General features: G+C 39.6%; 1 protein-coding gene across 4 annotated transcripts in view; it reads left to right on the forward strand.

The window, feature by feature from the left end:
* Positions 1–25,529, forward strand: part of LOC130438375 (A disintegrin and metalloproteinase with thrombospondin motifs 2-like) — a 106,754-nt gene that overhangs the window by 16,389 nt on the left and 64,836 nt on the right. For all 4 annotated transcript variants that reach the window (XM_056770267.1, XM_056770269.1, XM_056770268.1 and 1 more), the window contains exon 3: positions 25,275–25,446. In XM_056770267.1, the coding sequence (XP_056626245.1) occupies positions 25,275–25,446 (172 nt within the window). The remainder of the gene's footprint in view (positions 1–25,274; positions 25,447–25,529) is intronic.

Below are 25,529 nucleotides of genomic sequence, written 5' to 3' on the forward strand. Positions count from 1 at the left end.
ATTCAGATTATATAAAGGTAAAAAAGCCATGGTTCTTTAAAGAAACTTTGACTGAATGGTTCTTTTATGCCATCGGTGTGAATTTATTTTGAAGCGTGCACACCGTCAGATAAAAAATAGCTGTTACCAAGCTGTCACTGGGGTACGTTGATTATCATTATCAGATTTTACTGTTCGGTTTTTGAAGATATTAGCATGAAACGCTCAACAGTCTATATACAGGCCGTCACTTATGTTTCAGTGTGAACGGTCTGTGCTTCACAACATTATACATACAGTCCGCTTACTATAGTTGCTTAGAATTCCTACATGTCGTGGGTTTGATGTAGACGTTGCCGAAGTCCTGTAAAGCAGCCGAGCCTTAACTTTGCAACCGTGACCTTGGCAGAATATGAATGCAAATCAGATAAGCTTGTGCGATGTCTGCAGAGATGCTCGGGACCTTACACTGGTTGCTTTCATAAATGTGTGCTAGTAAACAATGAACAGAAGACTTGAGCAGAAGTTTATACTCTTATTTGCATACAATTTAATATGAGACGTTTTAATACCAGTGCTTAGTTCTTGTTTTTTCGCCTAGTTGCATTATTACTTCGTTTTCACACTCATTCCGTGTCATTTGTGTAACATCTGTCTCTCGGGCTCATACTGTATGAAATAACAATACATTTTATTATCATTTATTTGATTTTAACACCTGTGTAAATTTGCACATTTTTTGTAAACAACAGTACTGTATATACCGACTTTTTAATAAAAAGAGCTGCGTGGTGTGAGCACAGAATATTCTTGTTGAATTGGGAAGATGGGACCTAGACCCTTATTTCACTTTTCCTTAGTGACTATTTCAATACGTACGTATGTCCACGTGTGGAATTTTGTTCTCGGTTGAAGTAAGAAAAAAAAAGGTATGGCACCTTGCTGTGAAGAGCAAGATAGAAAATGAGTGTAGTTTTTGCCATTTGAACAGATGGAATGATGACACGAAAGAAAAAGGACTAAAATGGCTAATCGGGAGTTTTGGATTTGCTTTAGGGGGCCCTTTATAGTTTGGGGGAGGGTAATATACTCCGGGGATTAAAAAGCCACCAAATGTCAATTATCTAAATGGTGGAATGGAGATATCATTGGATATATCAACCACAATCACAGTAATAAGAGATAATAAGGGTTTTTTGGTAGCATTATGTGTGAGGGAGGGATTTTACTAAGCAACTGAGAGAGGCTCAAAGATCCACTTTTTACCACAGGCTTAATCCCCAAAACTCCAACATACCACAACATTTAATGCTAATAAGTCTCCCTCTTTTCTCATATTGCTCAATGCATAAAATAACACTTAATTTTGACAATCTCTCTTTCCATGCAGTCTCATGCGAAGCATGATGGGAACTGGAAGTCCTCTGCCCAGTGATGTTACGGGTATTTTAAGTTAGTTGAGCAGCTCATTTAAAATGAATGAATGACAAATGAGGATACAAATAGAAAATAAATCCATAACTTAGTTTCTATGGATGTGTAACTGGTCAAATGATAAATGGATTATCTGTTTATAAATTCAGTTTGATAGCAAAAAATGTATGCGTTATGTTGCATTAGTTTACAAATTGAGGCAAAATATTTTTTTCGAGTGTTAGACAAATGCTTCCTTGAGTAATGAGAGAGAGCCCTTATAACCTGTTGATGCTGCGTTACCACGGCAACATTGTTTTGTTGGAATCAGAGATGCACAGAAGACTTGAGTCAACCCCGCCTTGCAGTGAATGTCAGCATGCACACACCTCGCGAATGTGTTGAAATACTTACTGCATGTATTCATACTGATAAATAAAATCTATTATTATAAACTACACGTATAGACTACCTTTGACATGTTTGCTACTTTAAAAGCAGGAATTTTGCCATAATTTAAAACGACATTCTCAGTTCAGTTCTGAATGGTCTACAACCCTGCCGCTTACATCACAAGTATGTGTATCAGTGAATCATACTCTGTGCTCTTTTGTGCTTCATACAATTCATTACGATACGGCCAAAAATAATCACAATGTGTTTCTGTTTAGTTCCCAGTGTGCCACCGCCAGTTTGTCAATGAGTTTTTCTTTCATGTGAAAATCAACCAGCACTGCAGGAAGTGGCCCTCTTCCATTCCGTGGGCCCTTTGATGCCACGCATGTCAACATGAGGCATCAAAAGCCAACCAGAGACCCCAACTGAAGCACACTTGGCTGATTGTGGTTTCTCTCGTTCAACACACAGTGCTTGTGGAGATCTTGTTCAGACTTGAGCTTTTGATGTATCGGGTGGTGAGCTATTCTCACAGCCGGCCACAGATGGACTTTCTGGGATTTTAACCAGGATGGAAGGGGTTGAACGTTGGAAGATGGAAGTGTGGATGAGAAAAAGAAGGAGTACAAAAAAGATAAAAGGTTACTTTATACTCTACGTTGCCTGTACTCAATATTTTTGTTTAGGGTAACGATATGAAGATCATTATATTAATTTATGATGGTAGATGAGTAACTCATCGAAAAGATAAACTTGTATTGACTTGACAAGTTTGGCAAGGGCTGTTGCGTGAAGTAATAGTTGAGGCTCTAATACCTGCAAAAATCTCTTCCTCTTATAGCGTTGAAATTTACGCACCAGTCTATTTGATTTAATATAATTAATTGTACTAAAAGAACACTTCATATATGCAAACTGTATTTTTTCAGGCACACATTTGAGGTGATTTTGTAAAACCGAGTTAAACGACCAGAGCTCAAGTGTTTTGGAAGATACAGGAAGACGCAACGCGGATACACAGACGTTCAGCCGTTGAGCAAACAAACAGAGAGATGAAATAGATAAGAAACAGACCACAGACAGATGGAGACAGAAAGATCAGTGGCAGGGACTGTTCATAAACTGCAGTCTCTCTGTCTGGCTTCTGATGGAGACAGCAGGTAATTAAAAAGCAAAAACTGGGGGGCTGTGGGATGGCGGTCGACTCAGGCATCGGTAACCTATTAATGGTTGTGGATAGAAGGAAGAAATACGAGGAGCTCCTTCGTGGAAACCTTGTTTATGAAAGGAATATGGCCTGATCTAGTCAGCAGAGGTCAAGAAGGGAGGGGTTGAGGAGGGAGGCCGGGCGATTCGAGAACTGATCAATATTGAGGCTCATCACAGAAATGATGTTTTATATTTTGCCGCTAACACTCGGCTTGTTTTGTTGGCTCTTTGTGCCCTTTGTTTGGCTGTTGTTTCTCCTCTGAATCTGGAGACGTCTTTGTAGTGGCATTTTTGATGCTGTTATTGACTTCCTGTCAGCCAGAGATCACACTTAAAAGCTAGTTATCAAATATACTTTAAATAATGAGGGCGGAAGGGATGGAAAGAAAGTTAACGGAGGAAGATGTGAGCAAGAGGACAACTAATGTGTTCATGTCAAACCTTTACAATAATGTGCAGATGACTAGTGACTTTGGATAGTTTGTGTCGATCATTAAATAAAATTTAATTCTGACACGCCCAGATTGTAATAAACAATAAATATTGTCATGATGAAAATGTATGCATTGCAATGCATGTTGCATTGATGAAATCTGTGTAGGGTGTTTGCATTACTGTGGATGAGTAGGTAGATATTGAGGGAGTTTTTGTGCGGGTACGCTGCAGTGAAGTGTCCAACCACCATTGAAATATTTAAGTCTATCTGTCATGCTGGCTCAGTCAAGACTTGGCTTCTGGGTGCATTGCCACGGAAAAAATGAAGACAGACTCGACAGAAATGGAGAATTAAAGTGAATTTGAATAGAAAGATGAGAATTGTGGGAAAGGATAAACTTGGATAAGAGTGACATTTTCACTAATGAATTTAGTGAAAATGTAAAAGCTTAGAAATAATATGTACTGTATCTTGCATAGGATTTTATCCAAATTATTATGTATGCTGTATTTTATAAGTATGTGAACTCTTTGGGGGTTAAATCCATGAGCTTGGCATGCCTATTGCAGTGTTCTACCAGTTGAGCTACTGGAGCACAAAATGAGTGCTGTGCAGAACTTCCGTCTTTTCCCTTTGTGCTCTTAAGAACAGAGATGTTCTCAGAGTCCATCTGCGAGTGAAAAACAAATTAAATGTTGGATTGATTTAAGTTCATTGTTTTTGTTTGGGGTTACTATGGAGAGAGCATACAACAAAGCATCAAAGTGGACCCATGATTATCCGTTTTGGCTTTGAGTTAATCTGTGCGGTTTGGATTCATATTCGGAATGTTGAAATGTCACCTTCAGTTCAGAAGTTCAGCTCTGTGCTGTGCAAAAGTGGTTATTTTGACCGTCTTGCTTGGCGATGTTCTCAAATGGAATTGCAATTTTTCTGTAAATACTGCATTGTCTTGCAACTGAGCTTGTTGGAAATAGCAGCTGTACCCCAACACATATATTATATTACAATAGAAAAATCTCGTATATATTTTTTAAAATAATATTGTTATCTGCAATTTTTTTGCAACAACAATCATGACAGACGGTCCTTGACTGTAAATGGTGGATATTTGTTCAAATATTGTACTTTGTATTTCCTTGTTCTTTTCGTCTGGAGCTATTTAAGGAGCTTTTCAAAATAATTCTTTAAGTTACCATAAAACAGCACAAGAGTATATGAAGACAAAATATTTGGTTTTGGCTGAACTATTCCTTTAATGTCGGTTAGTACTCTCATAGCCTGTGAGAAAAGTCAAAACCGAAGACAGATCCCAGTGCACTATAACTGTCCTAATTCAGCACCACTTGATCCTTCATGGTCTTGAAGGCTGTGGGTCAATGACTGATTTACAGAAACGATGTATTTGGTCTTAGAGATGAACCAATTGTAGTCCATCTTGCTCTAAGCAACGATCACTGAGGTGTGTGTCTACAAAAGGGGTTTTAAGTGTAAAGCCCAGGTCACAGTCTGGCAGATATCATCCATCAATGAGCAGCCAGAGGTTATAAATCTCATTCAATTGGATGTTGGACAAGAGTTAAAGGCTAATAATGTGTTTAGTCAAAGACAATTGCTTTAGACTGGTTTCCTTTTGGTAAATTTGAAATTTGGTTAGAGCTGGATTTTGGCATGCCTTCTATGTAGAAGCTTGATTTTTAAAGAAGTATACATTTTAGCTCCTCAAGCATAACAGAAACATTTAAGCCTTAGATGTCTACAGACTGCCGTCTCATCCACTGGCTGTCACAAAAATGGTGCGAAAAAATCTGATTAAGCGGCATTATGTAATTTGTGAAAGCTAGGTTATAGCAGTCCACATGAATACAGCAATTTTGTGCGTTTTCCATAAATTACCAATACCGCTGTGTAGATTCTTCCTTGCTGGCCTATCATTTCAAATTTGGTCCTAGGCTGTAAGTAGATCAGAGTTTGAGCTGCTAGTGTAAAGTTTGGCTCCGCAAGACTAGAAGCTTTCTAGCATTTAGCCATGTAAACATACTTAAATGATGCTTAGATGGTACAGTTTACATTATGTAAGATTTGGAAAGGATGCACCAACTTCTATTTGGAAAACCAGTTCAAACCTTTATGTTTATGCTTGTAGATTACTTATAGGTAGCCTGTGTAATTCCGTGTGTATTGTTGCCCTTTTAAGTAGGGAAAAATAGGCTACAGTAAGTGCTGGCTCATTTTTCCCTTTGGCCTCTCTAGCATTAAGGCTAGGAATTATTCAACGGTGGAAGGGTTGCTTAATTTTTCAAGCGCAGCACGAACGAGGCGCCAGCACTGTTCCAGTGACCATTAACATTAGCTGTCACACTCCTCCATCCCTTTCCTATTCATGTCCAATTCATTTCCATTTTCAGCACCCTTAAAGAGATAGTTCACCTTAAAATGACAATTTCAACGGGATGCAAATCTTTTCAAATTTCGCGATATCAGGAAGAAAGAATAATGCAAAATTGGTGGGTTTGCAATGCATCATGTTCCTTGAGCGTATCACGGTGGTATTGGTAACCTAACCAACAGTAAAAAAAAAGATCTGGAAACCAGAAAGACAATCAACGGGAACAGCCACTTCGCCTCGTGGCTTTAATGTTCACTAAGTCAGAATTTATTCGGGAAAAGCGTTTCCATCACCCATATTCACATGAACAGTTTTTGCAAAAAAGAAAAAACACCTCAAATGAGCGTAAAAACTGTTTGAGGATTAACGCCTTTATTTTCAGAATTTGACGTTTCTGTCACTCCTTTCTGATTCAAAACTTCAAAATGCGCATAAAACCAGGTTAATGAAAACCCGGTAATGTTACGTCTAAACGTGAGTGAGTTTGGTTATGTGGAACACAAAGGAGACATTTAGAAGTTTTGGTTTAGCCACACATGTCTAGCAGTTATAATATGAGATTACAGTTTTTAAAAAGAATCCATGACATCTGGTTTATTTCAATTATCATAACACTTTAGGGTGAACTGTTCCTTTAATTTGACCTACTGACCTATAGGCAAGTTTTTTACTGTGCTACTGAAAAACCAGATGTTAAAATGACACATGAGAAGTGGGTAAGAACTCTGACTTTCCTTCTGATACATTGCTTCAATAGTCAGTCTAAAAGAGCTTCTTTCCTAACTGAGCTTGCTCAGATTAACAGCTTGCACACTACAGTACATCTTCACACTAGCCTTAAGGGACCGGGTCAAACTCTCTACAACTGATCCTCTTATCTAATCTCTCACTGCTGAGGAAGACAGAGAGGAAAGATAAGGCATGGAGAACTGTAGTGGGTGCTGGTGTTGAGTGTTTAAGTTAAAGAGACTTGTGAGAGTGAAAGATGGGTGGCCACAGAACTTATTTATGTGTTGCACTTGGTTTCAAACCCAGATTGTGTTAAAAGGTATTTTAACATTGAACGTGCACATAAAACGTGTTTTCATTCCTCCTCCTGATGGTGTCATTGCTTCTGTTTTAATTCCGAATAAAATGAAATAAACAGCAACTAAATAGCTAAGATGATTGCTGGAGAAGTATCATTGCGTTGGCTAAGAAAGAGTTTTTCGTTTTTTGTCATCTCGTTGAGGACGTTAAATATACTTGACTTTTAAGTAAAAACGAACTTCAAAATCTAGAACTGGGGCGTATTAAATTTGAAAGAGAATTGAAGAGGACACTGTGACAAACATTGTGAATCCGGGACTGTCCCGAGTTAACCGGTACGCCTGGTCACCCCAGTAATATTATTCATCTAAACACTTTTAGACATTTGGCTGACACATTTACCCAAAACGAAGTTAGTGTCTTCTGAAAACGGCTAAAGCTATTAACACATTAATGAAAAAAATGCACAACTAGAGCATTAAAAGATGATTTATCTTTTTATTATTTTAAACAAGCTTGATTGAACCCGTGAAAAAGTGTTTTTGGGTTTGATTTTACGAATTGCTTCTATTATTCTGATAGCCTTATGTACTGTATTTCAGTCCCCTGCTCTCTGCCTTACATGCTGTTGTTTCCAATGGTTTCTCATTCATATTGGATTTGTTTTTTGTGTTCTGCATGGGCAGATTCTGCTGCACTTCAGATGTCTAAATGCAGACAGTGTAACTACAGCTAATTAAAGCTGCATTATTGATAGATCGCTGAATTATTCAGCACTAATAATAAAAGAAAGCTCAATGATGAGCGTGGTGTTAAAGGTTTAGTGCCCTTATAAAGGAAAAAATCCTGGCCAAGTGTGTTTTTAACTTACACAAAGGTTGCCTGTTTTGTTTTTAATTGTCTCTCTCATTTTAGCAGAAATTTTGTTCTCTATTGAATCAGTATATAGTGTACACAGGTTCGGGCACTGATAAGGACCCTGACTTACTTCAAATTGGGACGCTGTTCACTTAATTTCCTGACAAGTGACCTCGTAAGTGCATTGTGATACTTCACAGTTGATAATTATCAACAACAGGCAAACCCGACATCTATCTGACTTAAGTACTGTAATATGATTCAGACATGGAAGTAAAGGAGGCGGGAACCGGTAAACATTTAAACAAACACTTAATAAAGTAATAATAGCCGGCGGCCCCTCACGGCCGACCGCCGGCGAACCAAACACAAACAAGTTCGGGCCCGGTCCTCTCTCCCCGTACCTTCTATCAGCTCGTTCTTTTATGCTTCCGATCTCCACCGTCAGAAATGCGGAGCCGGTGTGCGCACAGCTGATAGTCATTATCACTCACGCCACCGGCCCCGCCCCTTTGTCTGACGGCTCTCGCCACGCCTTCCTCGCTACATACCCCCATCGCCCTTCACAGGCCGGGGGTACCCCCGAGACTGTGCTTACTCCCCCCCCCGGGGAGCCAGTCTCGGCGTCCACCACCCCTGGGGGTATGCACCGACGAGACGAGAGAACAGAGACGGAAGCACCAGGAGCGACAGGGACGAGAGAGGGGAGAGAGGAAAAACAAAACAAAAAACAATCTGGTCCGGTTCCCCGACATGCTGCCGCTCGGTCCTCAGCCAGCCGAAAGGCTCTTCCTCGCGGTGCCATGCGGTGGTACTGGACGCTCGGTGGAGGCCTCGATCCCCCCCCCCCCTGGCGGCCGGCGATGGCTCCTCCAGCTGAGGGCAGCCAGCAATGAGTCTCCCGTTTCCTGCTCCTCCTGTTCACGGCGGACGGCAGCAGGCTCTGGCCAAAGGCAACGACTCATTCGCTCCCTCCTTGATGGCAGCCACCCCACCTTGACCCAGGAGCACGTCAGTGAGCCGTCCGTCCCATCAGAATACTTGTTCCAGCACCACCGCCTCGGGCAGCCACTCGCGGACTTCCCTCGTCCTCGCTGCCCGAATTCCTCAGCACCGCGATGCCCCTCAGCAGCGAGAGCTCTCCGACAGCATGTCTCTCCTTCCTCCCGGGTTTCGGCACCAATGTAATATGATTCAGACATGGAAGTAAAGGAGGCGGGAACCGGTAAACATTTAAACAAACATTTAATAAAGTAATAATAGCCGGCGGCCCCTCACGGCCGACCGCCGGCGAACCAAACACAAACAAGTTCGGGCACGGTCCTCTCTCCCGTACCTTCTATCAGCTCGTTCTTTTATGCTTCCGATCTCCACCGTCAGAAATGCGGAGCCGGTGTGCGCACAGCTGATAGCCATTATCACTCACGCCACCGGCCCCGCCCCTTTGTCTGACGGCTCTCGCCACGCCTTCCTCGCTTATGAGAAACAATTATATTATTATTCTGTTACACATCCATCCACATATTTGGTTGATTATTAAATGCAATTTTAAGTAGATTCTGTTCCATGCCCGTCGAGCAGTTTGTGTTTATACATAAAATAAACGTTTGTCTTTTCGAAAGTCGCGTTTCATTAAGTTTATTGAGTTGGCTCGTGCGATCTCAATTAAGCGGCTTCCAAAAATGTAGCTTTGATGCTCCTTGATTTTTACGTTGCATTGTGGGAATTTTTAGGGAACGATTTCAATGCACTGAAAGGGAATTCGACAGCTCTAAAAATGTCAGACTCCCTGACTACTGAACAAAGGAGCTGAATGAGACAAATCCATAGACATACGTTGAGCACTTTGGCCTGTTGATGAAATATCAGCCGGTCCTAGACCAGATTAGACCGACTATGCCGTTTTAATTAATAAAAACACAGTAACATTTACATTTCTCAGCCTATTTTAATAATTTATGATATATGCAGAACTTCGGTCTCCAGATTCTTTAATTCTTGTTACAACTGGAAAATACCTCATTTCAAATTGTTGAAAAGAGTTGAGAAATATAAATGTTGATAAAAGTTTATAGTTCTTATTTAAACGTTTCGGGGATGTTATTACATTGCTCCCCTGTTGACTTGGACTGTATGTGTTAATAGGCATTCTTGGCTGGTCTATGATGGCGAAGATGCATAATTCATATGTGGATGTGGCGAATATGTTTGTGAAGTGACCAAGAGTATTTATATGCATTTTAGGCAAAGGTCCCCTTATGCACTCTGCACATGTCATCTGACAGTACAGCGCCATTCCCAAAAGAGCTGCTGAAGTCATGAGGTGTGGAGGCTGTCAAACTGTCTTTTGACAACTGAGACAGCTATAAATACTGAAACATTTGTCTTTTACAAATGAGATTAAAATGCACACAGTCTGCAAAGATAAAAACAGCTCACTGTCTGCACACTTTATGTGTGCGAGTGCGTACGAGAGAATAAGTAGTTGGCTATGTGCTGTATAAGTTGACCTTTTTTACCTGTACTATGGTTAGTTGGCTCATTAAAGCTGTGGGAAGCAGCGGGCATGTTGTCCAGCTGGGTAATGAGAAAGCATTCCTGTCCTGTGCTCCACATCTACTGATCAAATGTCCGTTACAGACCTCTTATTCAGCCTCCCACTAGCCGTTGTCATTGACCTGCTGGATGCTTATTGTCTTTGCTTACACAAAACACAGATCCATCTATCCGTATGTCTATAAGTTAACTTTGTATCATTTCTTTCTGTCAGTGTCAATAATCACCGGCATCATGATTCAGTAGGGTCCACAGTTGTCCGCACATCCCGTCCGGGTACTTCACTTTGCCAAGACTAATGTTCACAGTTTAGTCAAAACAGTATAATATTCGGCATGCACATGTGTCGAGCTCGTCCATTCACGCTTATCTGCGGTCAAGTATGATTTGGAAGCTGCGAGTACTGTCTTGAAAACTAGTCGCAAGATGCGATTTGGTCGCAGTCTGGAGCTCTGATGTAATTGTTTATAATGTTTTGACAGATGGGCATCTAGCAAACTGATATACCCAAATCCCCCGCCTCGCCCCCCCCCCCCCCCCCCCCGATGTCATCGTCTATCGTGATGTTTCATGATAGGCATGTGGCCTATTTGGTAGACATCGCCCAACCCTACATGAAGAAAAAAAAAACGGCAAGTGTTATTTTTGTACACTGTGCTGCACGCTGGTTAAAGAATCTGTTAAAGCAAACTTTTCAAATTCAATGAAACGTATAAACACAAGTATAACAAAAATTTTGAAACCTAGACACCAACGAGGATCAAATTCTTTCTGGAGCAATAGCAGAGCACTTAAATGAGTATGAACAGAACAGATGTTGTCTCTTACCCAGCTTCACTTTCAACAGTTGTGCTATTTTCCTGTCTGACAACCTGCTAATTTCATGTTTAATATTATCCTATTAGAAACTACATAAACTGATAGGAAAGAGGTATGCTTCTCATCGTGATCTGTTCATTTGTATCCCGTGGTATTTTGAGAAACAGGGTGTGGAAGGACACAAAATAAACAGTGAAATTCTTTGTTGAGGTTTGATGACTCTGTCTCATCTGTACCCGTGTAGTGGTTGAGGAAACTACACATGTAGGCCAGTTCTATATTAACACAGGCAGTGAAAATGATGAGAAGTAAGCTAAATATACAGTATATGCTGTTTACATATTTGCATACTTTTATAGTATGTATTAATGGATGACCCATCTAAGTAAAGAAAGTTAAAGAATGTATACACAAATTCCCATCTTTTGACCTATGTTTCTTAAACCAAACAGACTAACAACAAAGATTTGTATTTATGCATTTTGATAATTTTATTTAAAGTGTCCTCCGCTGCATTCAAAGTATACATTTTTTCCACTATGTTAATTACCTAATATTCTACATTTTACTTTTTTTTTGACTATTAGTACTAAGTACCTGGGTGTCTTCGTTGAACACTAGCGGTGTAATTTACCAACCATGTAGACAGTGAATAGTGCCTATTGTTTCTTTTCTACTTTTTTTGTGACTTAAGTTAATAGTGTGTAAATAGTAACGCATATTAAATGTTTTTAATCATAATACAATATTTTCAACTAAATTATTTTAAATTATTACTAATTTAGTAAATAATATTGTAGTTTAAAAAAAGGGCAAATTATTTTTAATTTATAAATAAATGAAAAAGGTTTTTTATAATTATTCATATTTTAAAATAGATACAAGTCATACATAAGTTTAATGTAATTGTAACTATTTTATATAAACACACACACAAACACAAACTTTATATAAGTATATACAAATTCAAATGTTTAAAATTAAATATACATTTTATTTAATATTTAAAAACAATTAATGATCATGGAATAGACCATGTTGCAAATAGTTTTTTTTCCATAACCAGTCACCCTGCCATATCAGGTTGACATTCATGTTTATGTTCGACTGACTTTCTTGTGCCTTCGCCAAGCTTATTAAGAAGGAATAGCTTGTCTTAAGGTGGCACAGCAGGGGTTAATTTAGCTTTGACTGAGCCTGGGAGGGAGACGGTGGTATGGAGGGATTGAACGATAATGAACCGACAGGAGGAGGCATGACTGACCATAATATTGGGGTGATTAGAAGACCACGACGAGGCGAGATCCGCACAGTGTTGTGTTGTACAATGAGCTAACTGCTTGTGCCTTTTGAAATAAATGAGTGCTAAATTGATGGAGAAATAATGTGTTTTTTTTGCCAGGGCTGGGTGCGATTTTAATGATTCGCTCGGCTGTTTTGTTCTAGGGGAGTCATGGCAGTGACACAGCTGTCTGATAAGGGTACGGAGGTCTGATTTGATTTACCAGCACGTATTGTCCTTCCTCTTGCTTTCGACAGTTTGCGAATTATGGGAATAATTTGATTGACAGGTGAGGGCTTGTGCATGTATGCGAGTGTATGGGTTTTATTTGTATGCCATGTAGAGGCTGATCTTGCTATCATCCTGTCATTTTTTTATCTCCCGTTCTTGGGTGGGGCACAGTGTCTCTGTGTGTGTGTGAGGTGGGTATGCATCTCAACAGGTCCTTTAGAACTCTGGGATTGGTCCAGCGGGCACCCAGGGAGATGCGTTTCTTTGCGCTGCATTGGCTGACAAGCTGAAGCTGTCACTGTGCGAGAAGGTGGAGGGCGGGACAATGTCTTCCACTGTTGCTAGGTTACAGGTATACCTAATAGTCGAGATGGAAATAGAGATGGAGATAGAAAGATTACAAGAACGTGAAGTGCGAAACGGGGTGATGGCATTCCTGAAACTTTTAGCCGGTTGGCGGTGTTTGTATTTGTTTGTAAAGTTGTGCTGTCCTTCAAAGTTCTTTAGTTGTGATTTATTCCTAATGTTGTTGATTGATGCTCCATTTTAACAAGGTTCGAGTGTTATTTGTCACTTTAAACACGGCTGCTTTACAACATCCTGTCGCCTATTAATTGAATATTGGCTGGTGGGGTGGGACCGTATGGGAGTTTTATTACGTCCTGAACGCAATTGGCTTGTACAGGAATTAGCGAGCTCTTAAACATTCATCACGGCACTGTGTAAATATAACCACCGCCAAGCTCACGGTCCTCTTTTCTCATAGATTACTGCTCGGAACCAGTCAGTCCGGCATAATTGAGGTAATCTATCACCACCCCCTTATCCAAAGTCAAGAGAAAGTGATGAATAGGCGCCTCTCTGCGCTCGTGTTTCGGCATTGAAAATAATGTGGCAGATGAGAGTCGGGACGCCAGCATCGGAAGTTCGGGACAGGGCTGTATCAGTAATCTGAATCGCTAACAAGAGTCCATTTAGAAGTGCCAGGACTGCCAACGAGCCGAGCTTCCCAACACACGCCAATCAATACGGTCCTGTCAGGGTTGGCTGGGGTTCTTCTAGTACATGCTGTTAACGCTGCCCAAGACACGCTACACGGTTATGACATGAGACAGAGGAGGATAATGAGAATCTTGTGTGATGAGAAGGATGAAAACCACATGAGGTCAAAGTTTTTTAGGTAATATCTTTTAGCTGTCTTCTAGAAGGTTATAAAAATACCTTTTTGCAGATAAACACGTACTGAAAAACAGAAAAAAGGTATTTTTCTTTTGGCATATTAAGGTGGGATCACAAAATAACATCAAGGAATTAGACACTATTGCATTAGTTCCGATTAAAATGTTGGTAGATTAGCTTATTTGTTTTTAAGACAGTTTCTCATTATGTGCGTCTGATCAATCCATAAAGATGAAAAGAAATTCTCTTTTCATAGTGCTTCAAAGCTTTATGATGTGTGTGCGCAAAAATGTTTTTTCTTTGTGTTACTATGAGCTTTCAATTAGTCACCAAACAGATTTTAGTTTCTGTGATAAACTTATTATTATTATTAAATAGCCTTTTAGTAAAGAGATTTATTTGTGTGTACAGGATTTGGCAGTGAATCGCTTTTTACTTGAGCTGGAAGACCCCTCGAGTACAGCTTTCTAAACCAGCTTATTCTTGTGGCGTGACTCGACTGTACTGGGTTCAATTGAACGTAATTGAATTAGAATGGGTCATAAGCCATAGAGGCCAGAATCAAGGCAACCAACTGCAGAAAATCTGATCATTATGTTGTCTTCTAATTAGATAGCTTCATTACAATCTACTCCAGTCGAATACGATGTTAGCTGTATATTAACATAATGCACAATGGAAATGAATAAATTGAGTGAGCGGTTTATGTAGTTACTTGGATCATTATTCTGCAGGATATATGTATACATTTATTATCATACGCTCTAAAAAGTGCTGGTTTGTTTTTGACCTATGCTAAATGTTGGACAGAGCACACTGACTGCTGGGCTAAAATCACCCATTTATTTTGTTCTTAACCCAACCATTAGTGTACAAACTCAAATTTGAACAATTCATTTTGTTCAAAAACTTTTATACTGTACTGTTATTTGTGTGAAATTTCCATTTTTTCAAAGTTTACATGCTCCAAATATATAAATATTCATGGCAAACTGTAGAAAAATGTGATTGTTATGGGTGAGTAAATGCTAACAGATTTTTTTTTCTGTATTGAGCTAAAGGAAACCAGAAAGGATCGAATCAGTACTTTTTTTGTAAAGAATATTTTTTTTACTTTTGAAAACTTTTGGCCTCAATTGTCTCTGTGGAAATGTGACATTCATAGCTTTTCCCTTCACGGCTGCTCTCTGTTTGACTGGATCAAACCATCAGCCTCCAGCACCCTTTCAAAACATCTACCTCTACCTCTCTCTCTCTTTCTCTCTCGCTGTCACTCATTCGTTGTGGCTCTCTCTCCCTCTGTCACTTACTCTCTTTCTCTCTTTCGCTTTCTCTCTGTCGTTCACTCTGTCTTCACCCCCCCGTCATTCAGTGCTCTTCACCCCCTCGTGCAGTAAAGCCCTGAGCTGACACCAATTACTCCACACCGGAGCACCAACCCACTTTCTCTCCTCACACTTCCTCTATACACTGACACACACATGCATTTGATTCTTCACATTTATCTCATTCTCATGCAATTATCTTTAAAAAACAAGGGACCTCTTTCACAGAGAGTACTGTCATTACAGATTATAAAAGCGATTATTTGAAGTTACTACATCTGAAGTGACTCCAGTTTGTAATTGTAATTGTCTGTTTCTTCAAACGGCTCATTTTCTGGCACGTTGGTTTCTCATTACACAAAAAGCTTTTAGCCTCTTTATTGTGTGCCTGACTAACAATTGTTTGTTAATTTGTTCACACCCAGGCTTGTTTATTCACCCTGTTGATATTTCCTATTAAATAAGTTGGCATCTTTTCCTTTCAGCACAAGCTATATCGGGGTTCAGAAACAATCGCTGTACACCAAAACCTACACTGTAAACCCCAATGTTGTCATTAATAAAGAGATTAAGTTATGATAACTTAACATTGTTTAAACACTATATACAATATATATTCCATTCCATTTTCTACCGCTTATCCGAACTACCTCGGGTCACAGGGAGCCTGCGCCTATCTCAGGAGTCATCGGGCATCAAGGCATGATACACTCTGGATGGAGTGCCAACCCACTCACTCATTCACTCACGCACTCACACCCTACGGACAATTTTTCCAGAGATGCCAATCAACCTACCATGCATGTCTTTGGACCAGGGGAGGAAACCGGAGTACCTGGAGGAAACCCCCGAGGCACGGGGAGAACATGCAAACTCCACACACACAAGTTGGAAGCGGGAATCGAACCCCCAACCCTGGAGGTGTGAGGCGAACGTGCTAACCACTAAGCCACCTACAATATATATTATAATATGTAAATAATACTATAGTAAACTGCCAGCCGTCTATTAGGTACAAAGGCAACACGTCTCTCAAAATGACAGTGACACAGAGTGCTACTCACATAGTTAAAGGTATAGTTTACCCAAAAATGAACATTCTGTCGTCATTTAGTCACCCACAAGTTGTTTTAAATCTGTATAAAATTATTTGTTCTGATGAACACAGAGAAAAATATTTTGAAGAATGCTTGTAACCAAACAGTTCTTGTCCACCATTGACCACCATAGTAGAACAAAAATGGTAGTCAATTGTGCCCCAGAACTGTTTGCATTTCTACATTATTCAAAATATATTTTTTGTTCAACAGAAAAAATATACTTATAAAGCAATTTTTCCATCAATGGTAGTCATGGTGTCCAAGGATTGTTTGGCTACAAGCATTCTTCAAAATATTTTTCTCTATGCTTATCGGAATAAAGAAATATAAACAGATTTGGAACAACTCGAGGGTGAATAAATGATGGCAAAATGTTTATTTTGGGGTTAACTGTCCCCTTAAGCGTTCCATCACATTGGTCATTTTCCAAACTGCATTTATGTGCCCTTGAAGGGCCCTCCGTGAAGGGGGACGCCAAATGTAGGGGGGCTCCAAACTAAAGTGCAAGTAAGGAACCGAAGGAAGCCTACATGTATAGAATTAGCTCATTCTAACGTAATAAAAACTTAAAACACGCTTCATTGTATAAGGTCTTTATACACCTCTCAAGACATAGTAATGCAGCTTTCCTGTGGCTCAGTGGTTGGACCATGTTGCTAACAACGCCAAGGTCAAGGGTTTGATCCCAGGGGGTTGCACATAGTCAGAAACCAATGTATAGTACAATGCTATGTAAGTCGCTTTGGATAAAAGCGTCTGGCAAATGCATAAATGTATATTTTATTGCATTTCCATAAAAAAGGTCCTCCAGAATATGATACACTGGTCCTTTTAATTGTCCTGGCCGTGGTTTTGGATTCTCGTTCGGTGTGCAACCGCCTTTAGTGAGCAGCTTAATAAGGGTGCCCACTATTTAGGACGTTTCTATTTGGAGCCTTAAGATTCTGTCTTCATAGGCAGCTTTATAGGTTTTTAGTCACTGTGTCATATTGTCAACCAGCAGAATTTTAATGCAACTAGAAAGATGTGTTCTCAAGGCAACAGTAATAAGACTGGGACGTTAGAATTCCCCAGTCGAAATGCATCCATGGGCGTGAGGTATGTGGCTGAGATAAATTCTGCAAGCTGCAAGCTTACATTCTGCAAGAATCCATCCTAGAGAAAAGCCTACAAGTTCAGTGTATGTGTGGAGTCTTAATAGGGTAAAGAGGGGAAAGGGCGCTAGCGGCCGGTCCAGCAACTCGGCTGAAGGTGTTTCCAAAAATATTTAAACATCATTGATGGCTTATGATGCATGCATACAGTATTGCATAAAGTGTGTGTTTCAGTCTACACAAAGATTTTCCGAAAAATAGTTTTGTTTCTCTCAACAACAAAAAACTGATTTGGAACGACACACGGGGGAGCAAAACATGACAGGGCTGACTTTTTTTTCACACACCTTTGCTTTTAAGATGGCTCAACTTTTTATCACTCTTTCGATTTCTTGACCTTCACACCTCTTCTTTCTGATCGTCCATGTTTGTCTGTTTTTGTTCACTGTTCTCATAATCTAAGACTCTCACACGTCGACAACTTTGTCAGCACGTACTGAGCTGTTCTACAATTCCCCAGCACTCAAAATGCTGTCTGTCGGATATGCCAAGTTTTGCTTTTACTCCTAGCTCAGTAGGAATTGCTTCGTCTTGCTTCCATTCATTGTGTCTGCCAAAGATCAGCAGATGTGTTTTATGTATATGTTTGCACTGTATATGTTAAGCTACTTAAGTCATTAATCCAAGCAGATCATTCCAACTATGTGGAATAAAAGCAATCGGAAAGAATTTAGTTTGTATACACAGCCAGAAGTAAAGCGTAGCCTGGCTAGTAAAGACAACATTAGCACTTTATTAAGAAAGACCCAAGCGTTTTTTTTCAACTGTCTGACATACTCTGTGGATTGTGTGTGTTCGTTTTTATGTATCATTTGGTGTGAGGGTTCATGCCGATGTTAGAGCTGATCTGAGGACAGTATGTCTCTCAGGGAACACTCGGTGTAATGAAAGGGATGCTGGGATGGAGACACGATTGCGTCAATAAGTCTCTTACGGTGTAAATCGGCCTGACATCTGCCATCTCTTGTGAGAATTTATGAGTTTGTGTGAATAAAAATGGCTTGGGGTGTGTGCATGTTGGCAAAACTAGGGCAGACGTACAAATACACACACACATGCACTTACTAACCTTAATACAGAAATGGAGCAGACACACTGTCAGCTTGTTATGGCTTTTAAAATTCATGGGATTTCATTGGATATGGAGCTACTTAGGAACACTAGCTCTGTTTGGTCTGCTGGAAAGACCATCTTTCATTTATTTACCTTTGCATTTTGCTAAATCTAAATGACTTTTTGACTGTGGAATTTAAAAGAAGATATTTTGGGCAATGTCTCTGTGCTTCTGTGTCAATAGAATAGATGGGGGGGCAACGTTGTTTGGGTACAAGCATTCTTCAAAATATATTCTTTAGTGTTCTGCAGAAGAACGTTAATCATGAAAAAGTTGAGAATGACATGAGGGGGATTCAATTACGAAAGAATGCTCGTTTTTGGGTGAACTATGCCATCTTGTATCTGCTGGAATTTGAGGTTACATTTCAATAGCAATAAAATGCGACAACAATGGTATTTTAAATGATGCTGCATTGGCTCAAATGCCGAGACATGTATTTTTCAGACCAACCGTTTTCACTTGCTTTGGTTTGAGTTAAAAAAAAATGCTATTGACACCACAGGAGGCTTAACTTTGCCTGACAAAGACATTAACCGCTTTCCACACTTAAAAGCCTCAAAGCTCACCAGTGATCAGGAGAAACCAGCATAGATCATTAGATGCTTTCCTACAGCAGAATGATGGAAAGACCAATTAAGAGCTGCACACCTGGAGACAGGAGCCGTAACAAGCATTTTCAGTTCATCACTTGCTATGTACAGAGAATATAAATGGTGCCTGAGCTGTAAGTCAAAATACTTGGAAAACTTCATGTTTTTTGACAATTTTTTTGATTAGTGTCAAAGTAAAATATTTGATTTACGCGAGGAATTCAGTCTGCGGATTCCCAGAGGACTTACTGTAAATGATTTCTCTTAAAATTGCATCTCATCTGTTATTTAATCTTTTTGTTTGTCAATGTGTCTGAAAATCGGTGCATCAATGTGTACCTATTGAATGAGTCTTCTGTGTGTGTCTGAAAGAGACAAATAGAGATTTGTGCCCTGCCTTGAAAATCACACTCTCCTCCTTTGTTTTCTTAAAACAAAGCGTCTCTCTCTCTCTCTCTCTCTCTCTCTCTCTCGCTCTCTCTCTCTCCGCTGATAATTATTGCACTCATTCAACTAACTGTATTCTGAATCTTTCTCCTCCGTTGGGCTGCCTTGTGTCCCCTTTATGACTGTATGTGCCATAAGGTCAGGGCCGGCTTTAAATCAGATTGTCTCAGACAGTCAGAGAGAGAAAGATATGATAGAATGGGATTAGACCTTAAAGCTGAACACAACATTTTCCAATTGATTGCTATTGAATCCCAGGTCACTGTTTTTTACTATAACAACATTAGATATAAATCCTCAGTAAGCTCATGTAAATGGTAAGAGACAGGGATTTATGAGATGGAACGATTTGTTAGATATTAGTCCACATGCCACCCTGAGATGCACTTTTAAGATGGGTTACAAAGTTCAAATTAAAATGTGCATTAATAAATAGGTGTTTGAAGCCCCAATGTTGATTTACAGTAAAACAGGGCGAATATTTATATATATAAAACTGTACAATAAGTATAAAGCTAACTACAACACTGCTGTATTTTGAATAAACAAGTTAAATAGATTCATATATTCATCCAAGGATAGACGGATAGACAGACAGATAACATCACATCTGACAACTGACATCTTAAAATGTCCAAATTTAACTATGGCCTAGTACCGGCTTATCCATGTCCAGGAAACCACCTCAACATCATATAAATAATTCATAATGTTTTTCATCATTTGTTTAATATACAGGACATGCTGTGCTTATCAGGGTACAAAATATTCATAATCTGGGTTTAAGGTTGCTATGGAACGTGTCATGCCTCTTACCGCAGCCTCCCCACTGCTCAAAGTTACATCTAGTCTTTTTTAGGCCCCGCTCACCTTGAAATCCATAGGCGGTGCCATGGAAACCATCTTTAAAACCATTTGACACCTTGCGCAAATGCTAACTGTCTATTTTCATTAAGCAGAAACATGTTTCAATCAAACCGGGTATCAAGTGAGCAGCTGTTGTGGTTTAATCCGCAGGTATATTCATGGAATAACAGTTTATGGCACAAAGCTAATTTTTGTGCTTACTGCATGCAGTACTGTATTTGCACAATTCTCAGGAAATTTGTCACAGGTAGTTTGTGTCGGCGTGGAATTTGAGAAGGATTGTTTTACAACGTGCACAGCTGCGGTGCAGGAAAAAATTCATGATTTTCAGTTATGTAAGAGTTATGCAGATTTAAAGGTGGTTATCGCAAAAACACTATTGATATACAGAATGAAAACAATAAGCATCTTGTGTTTCATATATTGTCATGCTACGGAACAATGTTGCCTCTTTGCAATGTGTTACAAGCCTATTGTGTTGTTCAATGATGGGATCTTCGTGGTAACTGGGGTGTGGCCTTCTCTCCGACCCACCGAGAGGCTTCTGTGGCTTTCTTTATAAATTGCTGTGCCCTATCCGTACAACTCCAAAACGCGAGCGAACAGAGAATTCTCGTGACGAGCAGCCATTTTAGCCCTCTGTGTGTTTCTACCTGTCTCCTATATCCCATCTTGGTAGTGAACACAGTGTTCTTTCGGCCTCCTTATGTTTTATTCAGCTTCTCCTCTGAGAGCTGAAGGGACAGTGCAGACTTGTCCGGTTCCCCTCGCCTCTCCCTTCAGCGATCGATACGTCCGTGTCTCAGAGCCCCTCGCGTCATCTTTTCTCCTGAGCTGCGCACTCCAGGCTTCCTCTGTTTGGTATTCCAGAGCGGGTGTAGATCCATCAGCGAGAATTGGAGATGAACCAAGAACCTTCTCAGACACGTTGGCAACTTTTGAACTTTTTTTCCTTGCCGGTTTGTTTCTCTGAACTGTGGTTATGTGAGCTGTAAATAATAGGCTGATAAACTTGATTTATGATGTAAATACATAAAATCACAGTCAGATGGTGTACAGGCATTCATTATTGAGCCTCAGTCATAACTCAGAACATTGACAGCGTAGACTCGTAATTGTTTGAGTATGTTGCTCTAGCCATATTTAATCCTTAATTTTTATGGATAGGTTATTGTAAGTCTGATGTGTATAGGAGTGTGAACTGTATGTTTTGTTAGCTGTTAAAATTACAGACCGTGATTTATGATAGCAAAATAATATTTATATACTTTTATTTAAAGGATCAATGTGGAGATTTTAGCTGAATGTAGTGGTGAGGTTGCGAATTGCAAGAAACGCCTCACTCCAGCCCTTCCCCATCCCTTTCGAAACACTATGGCAACTGACACAGGACAAACATATTGTTACGTTTTCAAAACGCGCTCTGTACAGTAGTACAATAATATTGTACAAATTCGTACGAATTAGCCACCTTGTGAAATAGTTACGAATCCCCGAGAGTTTGTGTTGAAAGTGAGATTGTCTCACTTTGTCAGATGTGTAAACTTTGCAATAAGTGCCAAGACATTGATATTATAAACAGAATTAATAATGACCTGTATACGTAAAGAATTTTTATCATACCGGCGGTTTGTCCACACGGACCCTTACGTTTTCGTGCGTGCGGTCGATCGGTATATTTTCTGAAACGATGATGTCATCACCCCAGCGTGCAAGTTTACGTGCATACTCCAAATCTTCTGTGTTTTAAGTGTGTCTCTGTGGCAGAACAACAGTGCCACGTACTGATTTGGCATGTATGCTACATTGTTTTGAGTCGGTTTAGCGGGTTCGTGTGTACACCAATATTTCGCGAAACAATGCCTTTAAAAGGAAAAAAAGAATGGATAGGGATCATGTGGATGTTGCCTAAAAGTTTAACCAATAGGTTTGGAAAGTAATAGCACAGCATACTGTATATCATGCAATGCCCACATAAGATAATGCATAGAACTTCACAACATTTTTAACACATTTTTCATAGTATAACCACATCAGATTTTTTGCAGCACGCAGATGTTTAAGCAGCACTAAAATGAAATTGCTCACCAGCAGATCATTCAACCGTCCCTGTCTAAGGTGTCAGCATAGTGAGCACAGAACGACAACATGCATGTGGAACAAGCCCGAGGCATGACTGTATGATTGTGTGCGAGCGAGCGGGCACGATTTCCCCTACGAGCGCTGCATGGATCCAGTCAGGGGAACTGGTAATTACCAGTCGTCTAAACCGACAGATGGAATTAAGGAGAGTGACTGGCAATTTTCGAGAGCTTGTTTTGGAGCGCAGAGCTGGAGAGTGCAGGAGTGAGAGAGGAAGATTACCTGACATCGCACGTTAGCGCCTCCGCTTGACGTTTTTATCTCTCACTCTACTGTCACCAGCATCTGGAGCTACTCTTTCACCTTCCTGACAGGATACATCTTGCCCTCTGGCCTTCTTCCTTCTACGTTCCGTCATGTTTTTTCCTGGTTTTCTGTCTTTCCTTCACCCTCTCTCGTGGAGAAGAAGGTCATTCAGGGTAGATGCCCTTCTGAGATGGCTTACATAACTCAGCCTGACATATGGATGTTTTACTGTGTTTTTGCGCAGCAAACTCCAACTGTGCTCAGCTTGGGGGTGACGGCTCCTGGCTAAGCCTCCTTTCGGTGTGAATCATGTCAAGAATGCATCGTTTTCAGTGACCTGTATGAAAGCTCTGGCCACCGTGTACTTATTCTAAACCAACAACGGTGCCTGGGTGGTTTTCAGATATGTCCATTTAGGGATCACGGCTTGTGTTTTGTGGTGGTAGGGGATAGTTGTTGTGTTTTGTAAGCTGAATTCACCAACCAAATCTATTTTTGGGAACTAAACAATTATTTCTAAATTTCTAAATTCTATGACTTTCTTTCTTCCGCAGAACACAAAAGAAGATATTTTGAAGAACGTTGTTAACTGAACAGAACTGTACCCCATTTACTTCTATTGTATGGACACAAAACCAATGCAAGTAAATGTGGTCCAGTTTTCATAATTTCTCAAAATATCTTCTTCTGTGTTCAGCGGAAGGAAGAAAGTCATACAGGTTGCAAATGACAAGGGGGTGAGTAAAAAATGACATAATTTTTATTTTCGGGTGAACTATCACTTTAATGGTTAGAATCAAACTTGGATGCCGGCTATCTCAAAATTATTTTTTCTGTAAATTTACATTTACTATAACATTTACTATTTAATTTAAGTTTTCACAGACTGGGTCACATAAATTTGTGAAATATTCTGAATCCTCTTCAAAACTTCTTGCATTAGATATATTACAAATATTACAAATGCACAATTCAAAAAGGAGTTTTTACACAAACGTACCATAAATGTATACAATTCAAAATGTATTTTATATATAAATATATCTGGGTCAATGACATATAGCAACCACTTATCATGTTGTGCGACCAAAAATATCAATAATTGTATTAAATTAAATTACAAATAAAATAAATCAAATTTTTGTGGCTGAAATATCAATCTCTTAAACAATTTGCTTGAGTTAACGGTAATATATATTAGTTGTATGTGATTTTTTGGAAAAAGTTTGTTAATTTTGTTAATTTAAGAAGACAAAATTATAGAACGAAAATATGAAATGATTACCAAAACTTGAAGAAATGCAAATACTTTGTTTCTAAACAGTTGAAATACTAATGATTTGTTAAAAATATTTAAAACATGTCAAGGAAATGAATTATTTTTAAGATAAATCATGATTGCACCACATTACTTTTTTAAGGCTATGGCCAATTCATAAATAAATACACCAAAATCACTTAATCTAACATTTTAATCTGCATTAATGTGTACACCACATTCTTACTGTTTGAATAATGGCAATAAATATTATTTATTTATTTACAGTATATTTTAATATCAAAAATCCTTACATATGTCATTGACTCATATATGCACATTATATAAATTATATTAATTTGGTTGGTGGTGCACAGCTCAGTTTAATAGTAAATGACAGCGGATGCATTTGTCAGCACAATCCATGACTGCTTACCTGTAGCGTCTCACAGTAGTACACACTGCAGACATCTGCACTACTACTCCAGCCAAAGAAAAGGCAGACGATCCGTCTCTTTTGAGAATCATTGTAGCATATCACTCTCTAGGGGTGCTTCACAAATCCAGTTTCTCTAACCTTGGTGTGCCACAGCTGATTCAGAGCCAGATTTGTTATTAATGTCCCGGTGTTTAAGATGCAGGTGGTAATAGAGGAACTGATCCTAAATCCGGCATAAGACCAAAATTGAGATTTGACTGACTTCGAGTGGATAGCAGAGGGAGTAATGTGTCTCAGAGCAGGTGGAACGGGGCCTAAGGGTACACTAAACCTTTTAAAGTCTAAAAGCTGGAAAGAGGATTTCAGAACTGTGTGTTAACGTTTGCCCAGAGGAGAGTTCTTCTTTGTGCAGGAGCCGTATTAGCAATGGGAAGGTGCTAAAATGGAAATTGTAGAGTGAAATTGCATAGAAACAAGATTGAATGGGCACACGTGCGCTCACACGGAGGAACGGAGTGGCCAAATTATTGTATTGGTATAAAATGTGAAGCTTGTTCCCTTTTGGCCATGTGACCTTTTCCTTTTCAGTGTGATATCATTGTTTTGTTGTTGGTATTTATTTATGTAGTACCAGTCATGAGTTTGAACATGCATGTTGTATATATATAAAAAATCTGTAGGATGCATTGCAAATGGCACAGATGCCATTGTTTATCAAAAGAATGAATCAGATATTAGCTTAAATAACACCTTTGTTTATCCTATAGTACATTTGACTCACTGTATTTTTCTTCATATTTCTTGATCTTCCAGGCGGGGATGATCAGAACCGAGCAGGAGGAGTTTTTCATCGAGCCGGTGGAAACAGGACATCATGTGACAGAGCAGGAGAAGGACAGTGGTGGACGTTCTCACATTGTGTACCGGACGGCTGCTGTGAAGAAGCCTCCTGTTAGCCCGCTAGCCGCAGACTTCCACTCCAAAGGTCAGTCGTGTTTAGTGGCCTTCACTTCTAGCATATAACTCACAGGTCCTATTCATCCTTCTTGTCAAGAAAGCAATATGTCA

Source organism: Triplophysa dalaica, chromosome 16, assembly GCF_015846415.1.
Source record: "Triplophysa dalaica isolate WHDGS20190420 chromosome 16, ASM1584641v1, whole genome shotgun sequence".
Taxonomy (NCBI): domain Eukaryota; kingdom Metazoa; phylum Chordata; class Actinopteri; order Cypriniformes; family Nemacheilidae; genus Triplophysa; species Triplophysa dalaica.